The 12066-nt window shown below is 43.8% G+C and overlaps 1 protein-coding gene across 1 annotated transcript in view; it reads left to right on the top strand.

The window, feature by feature from the left end:
- Positions 1-12066, top strand: part of FRMPD3 (FERM and PDZ domain containing 3) — an 81541-nt gene that overhangs the window by 24427 nt on the left and 45048 nt on the right. The window contains exons 6-9 of the mRNA XM_017859350.1: positions 2406-2537; positions 3993-4112; positions 9888-10024; positions 10357-10483. Of these exons, the coding sequence (XP_017714839.1) occupies positions 2406-2537; positions 3993-4112; positions 9888-10024; positions 10357-10483 (516 nt within the window). The remainder of the gene's footprint in view (positions 1-2405; positions 2538-3992; positions 4113-9887; positions 10025-10356; positions 10484-12066) is intronic.

A 12066-nucleotide genomic window follows, 5' to 3' on the forward strand; every position in this document is an offset into this window, starting at 1 on the left:
TTTTGAGACGGAGTATTTCTCTGCCGCCCAGGCTGGAGTGAAGTGACCGGATCTTAGATCACTGCAAACTCCACCTCCCGGGTTCACGCCATTCTCCTTTCTCAGCCTCCCGAGTAGCTGGGACTACAGGCGCCCGCCTCGTCGCCCGGCTGGTTTTTTGTATTTTTTAGTAGAGACGGAGTTTAACCCAATTAGCCAGGATGGTCTCGATCTCCTGACCTCGTGATCCGCCCGTCTCGGCCTCCCAAAGTGCTGGGATTACAGGCTTGAGCCACCGCGCCCGGCCTGAACTGTGATTCTTAATAGCTCAGCCAGGTGTCAGAAAGTCCTAGTGACTTTTCTCTAATCCTTAGGAATAGAAGTGATGATATGATTCACCCCCAGATTCAACTCTGCTCTGGGACAGAAATATCCATTCCTGCATCTTCTGGACTCTCTCCAGAAAGAGAATGCCATCCCCAGAATGAGTATTTTAATGCAACTAATGCCGCCCCAACTGCTGGGCAGCTACTGCGCCTGCCCAGAAAACCTAACTTGGTCCACAGGTACCCTGAGGTTCCCATACTGGGACCAAGTCAATCCCATAAGTAAAGAAATTCTTGGGCCAGCAAACGTTTGCTAAGAGGAGTTATCAGGTACTCAGAATGGGTCTTGCCAGTGATTTTCAACCAGGATTGGTGCTTCCCACTCTTAGAGAGCTTTTGGAAATGTCTAAGGGTGTTTTAGGTCATCCCAATGATTTGGTGTGCTACTGGCATTTTGTGTTTTAGGGTCGGAGACGCTAAGTGTTCTGCAGGGAGGGGGACAGTCCTTGAATGGAGAATTTTTTTGAAAGGTTTAGGCCTAGGTGGGTCCACCAGGGGACCTAGGACCAAAACATACTACTTAGGGTGCCATAGAATGTTCTTTTGTCTATTGAAAGGGGCATGGGAGGGGGCATTGAAACAGAACTAGACCACCCAGAAGGTGCCCAAATGTGCCTTCTCCAGATGTGAATATCGCTTTGTGTCAGAATTCTCCTTGGTGGTTTATTCGTGGCTTGGTATGTCCATTGTGGACTCTGTCTCCATAGTGGAGGGTTTAGTGCCCTCTCTTTCCCCTTGGAGGCTTCTCTGAAGTTCTCCCACCTCACATCATCAGTGCCAATGTGGCTTCCAGGTAGCCCTAGCCTTCCAAGACAGCAGTGTTCCCCTCGCTTGTGATCTCAATCTGACTCCAGGAAGGGTGTGCTGGCGACTTATTGGAGCTTTGACAGGCTGCCAAGCCACTTGTCCCAGAGAGGTACCTGGGTGAATTGACAGCCTGGCACAGGGGCTGTTACACTTGTAACACCAGTTGGCAATCGCCGGATTGGCTGTCCGCAATCCCAGTGCAGCCAAACTGCAAAGAAAACCTCATCTGTCCCTGACAGAGCTCCAGCAACACTGGCGCCTCTGTGACTACTTGGACAACACAAAGAGATGCTCTGAAGTACCCACCAATTTCCAGCCTAACATTTGAATAACTGAACGTCTTTCAGTGTTCATTAAGGAGCTTGTTTGGCAACTGCGGTTGTAAGGATGTTTCATATTCCCAAGCTTGATTCTTTCCAGCCTTTGGGGGCTGAGAGATGTTGACTCCATGAACACACACATTGGAGCCCAGTGTATAAGCCAAAGTCATAGCAAATCAGTGGCAGAAGTCTCAAAACTGATATTTGTGCAGCCCCTACTGATATGTTTCCAGACACCCTAATATTAAAAGTAGGGCAGCAGAGCAGACGGAACCCAGAAGTAGTCAGATTTATGACTGTACACAAAACACATGACATAGTTCCTCTGCGTGGATACATTTTTCAAGTTGCTAAATTGATCATCTATAAAATCCAGTTATGGTCAAAAATGAACATTTTGCCAGTAACTCAAGTCACTTGATTTAGATTATGAATCCAGAAATAGTATACTTTTTAATCATATAAAAGTCACTTTTGCTTTTATTCATTCCTTAGAGCTGACAGACAATCCCAAGTGGATATTCTGACTTATAAGAGAAGGTGAAGGGAGAACCAACACAGTGCCCGGCACTTAGTAAGCATTTAAAAGATAATGTGTTGAGTGGAAGGAAAGAGGTAGGGAGGGAGAGACATGACCTTCTTTTGCCATATGCCTGGCCAGGTGAAATTCAGAAACATCTACCTCTAACCCCCTGCACCTCTTCCCAGGCCCCAGGCCTCTGAGCAGCACTCATGGATCACTTTACTCATTGCGGATCACAGACCCTGGGCTACCATAAAGGCCAGTGTTGCAGCCTTCTCCCCAGGACTATATTTCTTTTCTTGGTGTTTAATCCCCCCTCCCATGTTTGGTGCTTAGAATAGCTTAGGGCCAGAACCAATCTCCCTCTCAAGGCTCTTTTCTGTCCCACAGGATGTGATGGTAACATTACAGGACCGCCTTTCCCTGAGGTACATTGAGCACTTTGCTCTTGTCCTTGAGTATGCCGGGCCAGAACAAAATCACAAGTTTCTGCTTCTTCAGGACAAGCAACCCCTGGCTTATGTAAGTAACTCTTTTTTCCAGATAGCTTTGCATGTGGCCTCTAGTAGAAAAGACCCAAGGCACTCACTGTCTGGAAAATTTATGATGATATGCTCAGCCGGTTCCCAGAAGTCACAGTTCTCACCCAAAGCTGATATTATCCACCTCCAGAGGGCTTTTGGCAGTGGCCTTTGTGAGCTGAGAAGAGCATGAAGATCATTAGTCTTGGTCTCTAGGGGGAAGAGTATGGGGTGATTCACCGCATGGCACCCAGAATGCTGAGATAAGGAGCAGTTGCAAGTCTCCTGTCTCCTGGAAACCCCACATGATAGATTTTTCTGCTTCCTGGGAGAAAACTTAGCCTTTTGCATGAAGGCTGTTATGGAAGGGTCAGGGAGTGGGCCCTACTCAGCCAATTCCCAACTCCCACTTGTCCTAGGATAAGTGGGAGTTGGGAATTGGCTGAGTAGGGCCAAAAATAGGCAGCATGTCACCCACATCAATTTACAAGGTAGAGTAGGAAAAAGTATCCGGTCTTTCTAGCCCTCACCATATGGAAAAGGGCTGGGGAAATCCAGGATTGCTGGATAGCATTTCATCAACAGTGAAGCACCAAGAAGTGTCAGAGACACAATCAAAGCCAATCAGTACTATCAAGTAGGGTGGGACAGAGTTGGAGAGGAACAGTGGAAGAAATACCTTTTCAGAGCCTGCATGAAAGCCAAACAAAACCCCAAATCAGACACAAAAAGATGAAAGGATTTTTGGAAAGAGAGATTCAAGTTTAGCTCTCAGCCAAATGCAATACAGAGACTCACTGGTGGGAAGGAAAGGTTGTGGGCGTCCTGCCTGGAGGGAGGCCTAAGCACCTCCCTTAACCCCAAGCAACCCTTTGAATTCAGTTGGTCTGTTGTTCCAAATGGGATTTTAAACTTTTTTATTATGAAAACTTTCAAACATACACACAAGTGGGAAGAATATAGTATCATTAACCCTATTACCCATTCCCAGGTTCAACAATTATCAATATAGTGCCAAGATGTTTCATCTGTACCTTGAAATAATATTTTAAACCTTTGATTTACTCTAATCAGCAATTTATTCTGCTTGAGGCTGAGCCCCTCTGCAAGGTAAAGGCATGAATCCCACAGCAAGAAAAGAGCCTGAGCCATTGCCAGTAGCCCTCCCTTCCTGTCTAGTGTCTTGGGCTTTAGATCCAATTGTTGATAAAGGTCATGTCCTAGATAAGTGATTTGAAAATTCCTGTTATTTTGGGTCAGAAGTGTGGAAAAGACCTGACTCCTCACTACTTTCCTCTAAGGGTAGTTGGAATCAGCCAGGTGGGAGACAGAGTAGGAAACAACCACTTAGCTCCGCCCCAAGCCCCACCTTAAGGAGCCACTGAGCTGCCTGCCCAACACCCCAGCCATTGATTCCAGATCTCTTTTCTTCTCGCCTTTCATCCCTGGAATTCAGGTGGTACAGCGGACACACTATCACGGAATGAAATGCCTCTTCCGAATAAGCTTCTTTCCCAAAGACCCTGTGGAGCTGCTGCGTCGGGATCCTGCTGCTTTTGAGTACCTATACATCCAGGTAGAGTCTGGCTTGGGGATACACAGACAGACCAGTGGACAAAGAAGCAGGCAGGCTGTTCTGCCATCACAATGAAGTAGCTGTATAAGTTTTTCCAACCTCCAGGTAGCCCTGAAGGCCCTTTCCTTCCTTTTCTGCTACCATTGTAGGCCATGGCCAAGTTGACTGGCCTGGTTACCTGAGCTGGCTGTGGCTCAAAGTCCTGTCTATTTGTCCACTCAGATCTCATCAGTTTTCAGAAACAAGCAACCCCAGTAACTCTGGCATCCTCACAGGATCCAGTTTAACAAACCCATTTGGATTTCAACGGGTCCCAACCCCCAATACCTAACTCCAGTATGAGATGATTCCCAATTCAGTTTATCCAGAAACATTTACTAGACACTTACTCTGGGTTAAGCCCTATGCTAGGTACTAGCAATCAAAAGTGAATGAAGAACTGTCCTGGCTCACTAGAGCTTATATGTGCGTGAATAAATATGACAGCAGTAGGGTGCAATGAAGATGAGGACACTCAGGAAGCATTTTTCCAACTCTACAGAAGAGAGATGGTGCAGGCTTCATGGAGGAAGTGATATATGCATGCTCTTAGAAGGCTAAGAATGAGTGAGAGTTTGCTGTGTAGAGAGATGGAATGGAGGGGGGATACTCTAAGCAAAGGGCCTTGCATTTACAAAGCCATGGTGGCATGAAACAGCGTGGGATCATGAGAGAACCATGAGTGATTTTTTATGGCTAGAGTACAGGATGTGAGGTAAGGGGGAGTAGGGAATAAAATTGGAGAGACAGCAAGCAGTGGTCAAAGGCTTTTGGTAGGCCAAGGCAAGTATAGACTTTATGATTGAGGCTGGGCAGCGGTTCTTAAAGTGTGGCTATTATAGGTTCTTTGCAATTTCATGCTTCCTGGAGTGGTAGCATCAGCATCAACTGGGAACTTGTTAGAAATGCAAATTCTTAGGCCCCAGCCCAGTCCTACTGAGTCAGAAACTCTGGAGGCAGAATTCAGTACTCTGTGTTTTGACAAGTCTTCCAGGGGATTCTGATGCCCAGAAGACTTTGAGAACCTCATTTATGATAGTGGTTTTAACCTTAGATGCACATTAAAATTATCTGGGAGGCTTTGGGAAAATGCTGTGCCCCATCCAAGAATAGTTGAATCAAAATCTATGGGAGTGGGGTCCAAACACTGGTGTTTTTTTTAATTCCTCAAGTGATCCTAATGTGCAGCCAAAGTAAAGAAATTCTGCAGGAGAGTAGGAGAGCAGAAATGATTAAAAGAGAAGAATAGCCTGGTCAGATGAGCAATTTCAAAAGACCACACAGTGCTAAGGAAGTACACCAGCTAGGGAGCAGTGGCAGTTATCCAGAAGAAATGACAAGGGCTAGAACCAGGGCCATGATGAAGGAGGTGGGATGGGTTTCAAGAGAGATTTAAAGGGTAGAATGGATAGGCTTTAACTTAACGAGTGTCTTGTAGAGGTGGTATCATTCCCCAAGTTAGAGAATACAGGCACTGGAATGGGTTTAGGGAAAACATGAGTTCATTTTGGGAAATGTTGAGTTTTAGGTGCCCATAGGACATACAATAGCACTTACTGAGAGAAAAAAAAACTCAAAACTTCATCTGTTTCTGATGGTGATACCCAAGGAGGTGCTATGAGACATTGTCGTTGTCCTTTTTGACTGTTCTGACAACCTAAAATGTTAGGAACATTTCCCAAACAGCCTCAGGTTCATTTACCAACCTTCCAGGAGGCAATGAGTTGTGGTTGCTCTGTGAATTTTATAAGTTTAATTCTCTTTTTTTTTTTTTTTTGCCCTGAATTTCTTAATTCAAGCTTCCATGGATTACTTTGGTTTCAATATTTTAGAATTTAGTGACAAGATCATGTCCATCCTATCCTTCTGTTTCATGATGATACGGATTTCAGTTGTATTCTTTCTTGTTTACATGTAACAGCTTTATTGAGGTCTAATTGACAAATGATAAACCGTACATGTTTAAAGTACACAATACCATATGTTTTGACCTATGTTTATACCCATGAAACCATTACCACAATCAAAATATTGAACATATCCAACACCCCCAAAAGTTTATTCAAGCCACTTTGTAATTCACCCCTCCCAGTTCTAGGCTACCACTGACCTGCTTTCTGTCACTATAGATTAGTTTGCAGTTTTTAGAGTTATATAGAAATGAGATCATATGGTATGTACACTTATTTTGATCTGACTTATTTGGCTCAGCATACTGATTTTGAGATCCATCTATGTTGTTGCATGTATCAATATTTCATTCATTTTTATTGTCAAGTAGTATTTCATAGTATGGATGTTCCAGAATGTGTTTATTGATTCACCTATTGATGAACATTTGGGTTGTTTCCAGGTTTTAGTTATTACAACAAAGCTTCTATGAACATTCATGTGCCAGTCTTTGTATGGACATATGCCTTCTTTTCTTTGGGGTAAACACTTAGGAGTAGAATGGTCTGAGCATATGGTAGATCTATCTTTCTTTAATTTTGTAAGGAAACTGCAATACTGTTTTCAAATGTAGTTGTACCATCTTTCATTCCCACCAGCCATGTATGAGAGTTTCAGTTTCTTACATCCTTATCAGCACTTGGTATTTTCAGTATTCTTTTTTTACTTTAGTCATTGCAGTAGTGCGTAGTGGCATCTCATTGTGATTTTCATTTGCATTTTCCTAACGACTAATGATGTTGAGCATCTTTTCATGTGTTTATTTGATGTCATGCATCTTCTTGGGTGAAGTGTCTGTTTAGATCCTTGCCAGCTTTTTTATTGGGTTGTTTGTTTTCTTATTGAGTTTTGAGAGTTCTTTATATATTCTGGATACAAGCTGTTTGTTAGATACATTATTTGCAATTATTTTCTTCCAGTGTGTAGCTTGCCTTTTCAGTCTCTAAACAATGTCTTTCACAGAGCAAATGTGTGAATTTTGATGAAGTCCAATTTGCTAATTTGTTCTTTTATGGACAGTGCTTTTGGTGTCATATCTAAAAAATCTTTGTCTAACCCAAGGTTACAAGAATTTTCCCCTATTTTTTTCTGGATGTTTTATCATTTACAGTTTTATATTTAGGCCTATGATCCATTTGAATTAACTTTTGTATGTGGTGCAAGGTATCCATCAAAGTTTCGTGGTTTTTTTTTAAATTTTTTTATTTTTTGCATATGGATATCCAATTGTTCTAGCACCTTTTGTTGAAAAGGCTATCCTTCCTCCACTGAATTGCCTTTGTACTTTTGTCAAAAATCTGTTGTCTATATATATAGATCTATTCCTGTACTCTCTATTCTGATCTGTTGATCTACTTGTCTGTCCTTATGTCAACATCATACTCTTGATTACTGGAGCTTTATAATAATTCTTGAAATCAGGAAGTATTTGTTCTCCAACTTTGTTCTTTTTCAAAGTCGGTTTGGCTATTATAGGTCCTTTGCATTTTCATGTGAATTTTAGAATCACCTTGATAATTTCTACCAAAACCTGCTGTGATTTGAATTGGGATTGTGTTGAAACTATAGATCAATTTGGGGATAATTGACATCCTAACAATATTGAGCCTTCCAATCCCTGAACACAGTATTTCTACATTTAATTATATCTTTTATAATTTTTCTCAGCAGTATTTTCTAGTTTTCAGTATATAGGTCTTTCACATATTTTGTTAGATTTGTTCGTAATTATTTCGGGTTTTTTTGATGCTATTGTAAATGATTTTGATTTTAATTCCAATTTTCAATTATTTCTTGCTAGCATACACAAATACAATTGGGGTTTGGCATGTTGGCTCACGCCTGTAATTGGGAGGCTGAAACAGGAAGATCGCTTGAGCTCAGGAATTCAAGACCAGTCTGGGCAACATAGTGAGATCCCATCTCTACACAAAAGGATTTATTTTTAAGAGAATAGAAATACAATTGATTTTTGTGTATTGATCTTATATCCTGAAACCTTGGTAAACTCACTACATTTGGCCCTTCATATCTATAGGTTCCATATTTGTGGATTTTGAAAATATTCAAAAAACAATAAAAATAATGGTACAGTAATAAAAAATACAAAATGTAAGAATACAACATAATAACTATTTACATAGCATTTTTGTTTTAGTTTAGTTTATTTTGAGACAGAGTCTCGCTCTGTCACCCAGGCTGGAGTGCAGTACCATGATCTCGGCTCACTGCAACCTCCACCTCCCAGGTTCAAACAATTCTCCTGCCTCAGCTTCCCAAGTAGCTGGGACTATAGACATGCACCCCATGCCCAGCTAACTTTTGTATTTTTAAATAGAGACAGGGTTTCACCATGTTGGCCAGGCTGGTCTCAAACTCCTGACCTCAAATGATTCTCCTGCCTCAGCCTCCCAAAGTGCTGAGATTTCAGGCATGAGCCACAGCATCTGGCCTACATAGGCACTATAAGCACTTTTTTTTTTTTTTTTTTTTTTTTTTTTTTTTTTTTTTTTGTTTTTTTTTTTGAGAGGAGGTTTCATTCCGCTCAGTGGAACGCTCCACCTGCCTAGTTTTCAAGTGATTCTCTCCTGCCCTCAAGGCCTCCTTCAAGTTAGGCTGGGATTACAAGGTGCGCCACCCTCCCCATGCCCAGCTAATTTTTGTATTTTTTTTAAGTAGAGAATTGGGGTTTTCACCATGTTGTCCAGGCTGGTCTTGAACTCCTGATCTCAGGTGATCCACCAGTCTCCGCCTCCCAAAGTGCTATGATTACAGGCATGAGCCATCGCACCTGGCCTTATATAACATTTTAATTGTATTAGGCATTATAAGTAATCTAGAGGTGATAGAGGTATACAGGAGGATTTGCATAGGATGCATGCAAATACTACAGCATTTTATATAAAGGACTTGAGCATCCACAAATTTCAGTATCCATGGGGGTCCTGGAAGAAATCCTCCATGGATACCAAGGGAAAACTGTAGTTGTAGTAGTTTTTTGTAATAGATTCCACTGAATTTTCTACATAGATGATCATTGATGATGTATTCCTTTTCCACTCTCTCCTATATTATAGTGATATCACTGTGGCTCCCTAGTCCCTTAGTTCATACTGGCTCCACTTTAACAAAATGGGCGACTGGTCTAACCAAGGCTGACTCATTGATAGCTGGGGCTGTGACCCTCAGGGTTTGGGGGTTGTCATACCCTTGGCCAGTAGTTCCTGGAGACCTCCTCTAGGATAGCATAGGGAAGATTGACTCATCAACATGTTTGTCCTTCAGACACCAAGAAGCAGAATGCCTCCCCCATCCCTGCAATTCAGCTCTCACCAGGGGTTTCTGGGCCAGGGCCCTGTGGAGAGTCCCTCCCAATATCTTTCTCCCCTTGTTTCCATCCGAGCTAGTAAAGGAGCCTTGTATGGCTTGGGGTGAGTATAACCCCAGGAAAAAAAAGTGGGAAAGTCTCTTATAAAAGGAGGAAAGAAAGGGAGTGGTGCCATGTCTTACTTCTGCAGTGAACTGGACTGTCTGCTTGTACCTTGCCATTATGTGCCCCTGTCACTGAGAAGAAGGCTATCTAGTATCTGCTGAATGAAGTGAACAGTGTCTCAGACCTGAGGCTCCTCTGTTGTCTCTTCTCCAAGGGGAGCTCCTTCCTCTGTCCCTTGATCTAGCATGCCTTACTGATACTATGAGTATTGTCTGGGCTGTAAGGGAGTAGATCAGGGGGTGGGGAAGGAATGTCTCCTTCAACCGATAGATTTGGAGTGCCCTCTCTCACAGAGTCGGAATGATGTTATTCGAGAACGCTTTGGAATGGATCCCAAGCCAGAGATGCTTTTGGGCCTTGCTGCGCTCCACATCTATATCACTGTCTCGGCCACTCGACCTAGTCAGAAGATCTCGCTGAAGAATGTGGAGTGAGTTGTGCTGGGGCCCTTTGGAATGAGGGGTGAATAGTTGCATGGGGAAAAGGTACACTGGTTGAGCTATGCTATGCTTTTCAGAAATGTAGGGCATGGGATGCGAGTGAGAATTGGAGTCCCTCATATCTAGATATGAAGCCCTAGAGCTACAGCTTCTACTAGGGATCTATGGCTAATGTTATTTTCCCATCCCTGTCCCTTTTTCTTTCTCCTAGTCTCTATTCCTCCATCTCTACCTCTCAGATTCAGTCAATTTCTGTCTTACCATCTTCTCTCTGTCCCACTTTGCCTCTCTCACTAATCTCTTACTTTTCTTCTGCTTTTAGGAAGGAGTGGGGCCTGGAACCCTTTCTTCCCCCCTCCCTCCTGCAGGGCATCAAAGAGAAGAACCTCCGGAAATCTCTCTCTCAGCAACTGAAGGCTCACCAAACACATCCTTCTTGCGGCACCAAGGTATCCAGAGTAGGCCACTGGGCATGGTGCTCCAGACACTACTGGCCACAGGGAGATCCTGGGTGGTTCCCCAGCAGAGTCTGGTCCTCTAGGGATCCTCTAGACCACTGCTTTTGACTCAGGTGCACATACGGCTTGGCCAGGTGTGGGGGCAGTTGTGGAGAGGAATCTTCCCCAAGCCTGAGCATCCCAAAGAGACAACTGAGTGACACATCACTGAGAGAGCTCAGGGTCCTCAAAGCAAAGGGGCCAAGATGCAGGAGCTAATTCTCAGGCCCTTTCACCAATTAGTCAGTGCCGATTGAGCATGTATCGTGTGGAAAGCATTGGACCCTAGGGAGGCACATGTTTTCCATGGAAATGACTAGGCTGGTGTGGTGGCTCATGCCTGTAATCCCAGGGCTTTGGGAGGCCAAAACAGGAGGATCGCTTGAGCCTAGGAGTTTGAGACCAGTCTGGGCAACATAGTGAGACAGCGTCTTTACTTTAAAAATAATAATAATAAGTCTGGGTGCGGTGGCTCAAGCCTGTAATCCCAGCACTTTGGGAGGCCGAGACGGGTGGATCACGAGGTCAGGAGATCGAGACCATCCTGGCTAACACAGTGAAACCCCGTCTCTACTAAAAAATACAAAAAACTAGCCGGGCGAGGTGGCGGGCGCCTGTAGTCCCAGCTACTCGGGAGGCTGAGCCAGGAGAATGGCGTGAACCTGGGAGGCGGAGCTTGCAGTGAGCTGAGATCCGGCCACTGCACTCCAGCCTGGGTGACAGAGCGAGACTGTCTCAAAAAATAATAATAATAATAATGATAATAATAATAATGATAATAATAATAATAAAAGTAAAAAAAAGAAATGTACCTCTGTACCTCTAATTCATCAGTCTTAGGATGTGGAATTCTGGGAGACAAAACCCCAGCCCAAGGGGAAGGGGGAAAGTAGGGGGCACAAGACCTGACCTGGAGAATGGGTCACTGGGTAGAATGGCGAGGGATCAGGTTACTGCCTTCACTTTCTAGTGCTCTGAGGGACTCCCATTGTCTACTTTCCCAAGCCCTGCAGCAGCTTCTCAGCTTTGTAAGATTCAATCTGCCTGTGCTTCCTGCCCAAGAAGCAGGAGAGTGGTGAGACGCACTAGAATCAGCATGCAGATGTACACACGGGACGCAATCGCCCCCATACATTCCTCCCATTCCAGATTTCTTGCATTACCAACTAGCTTCTCTTTTAAGATGCAAATTTCCCCAGAGAGTTAAGCCATTCCCACCTTGCTGTGAATATTTAATCAGATTGTTTTCTTCTCAACTGAGAGTATCAGTGCTCACCACCATTTCCTCAGGTAACATTTTTTTCCGAGGAGCCCCAGTGCTTGGGTTGGAAATATGAAGATGAAGAGGGCCTGGTCTTGGCCCCTGAGTCAGGCACAGTCTAATGGGAAAACACATTAGTCAGTCCCAACACAGTGCATTAGGCACAGGTGCCCTAGAAGCACAGAGGAAGAATACTAAGCCTAGCCTGAGGGAGGTGGAAAAGGCCAGAGCTGGGTCTTGAAAGACAGATAAGTTTGTCTAGATGAATCCGTGG

This window comes from Rhinopithecus bieti, unplaced genomic scaffold (assembly GCF_001698545.2).
Source record: "Rhinopithecus bieti isolate Rb0 unplaced genomic scaffold, ASM169854v2 scaffold_50805, whole genome shotgun sequence".
Lineage (NCBI taxonomy): Eukaryota > Metazoa > Chordata > Mammalia > Primates > Cercopithecidae > Rhinopithecus > Rhinopithecus bieti.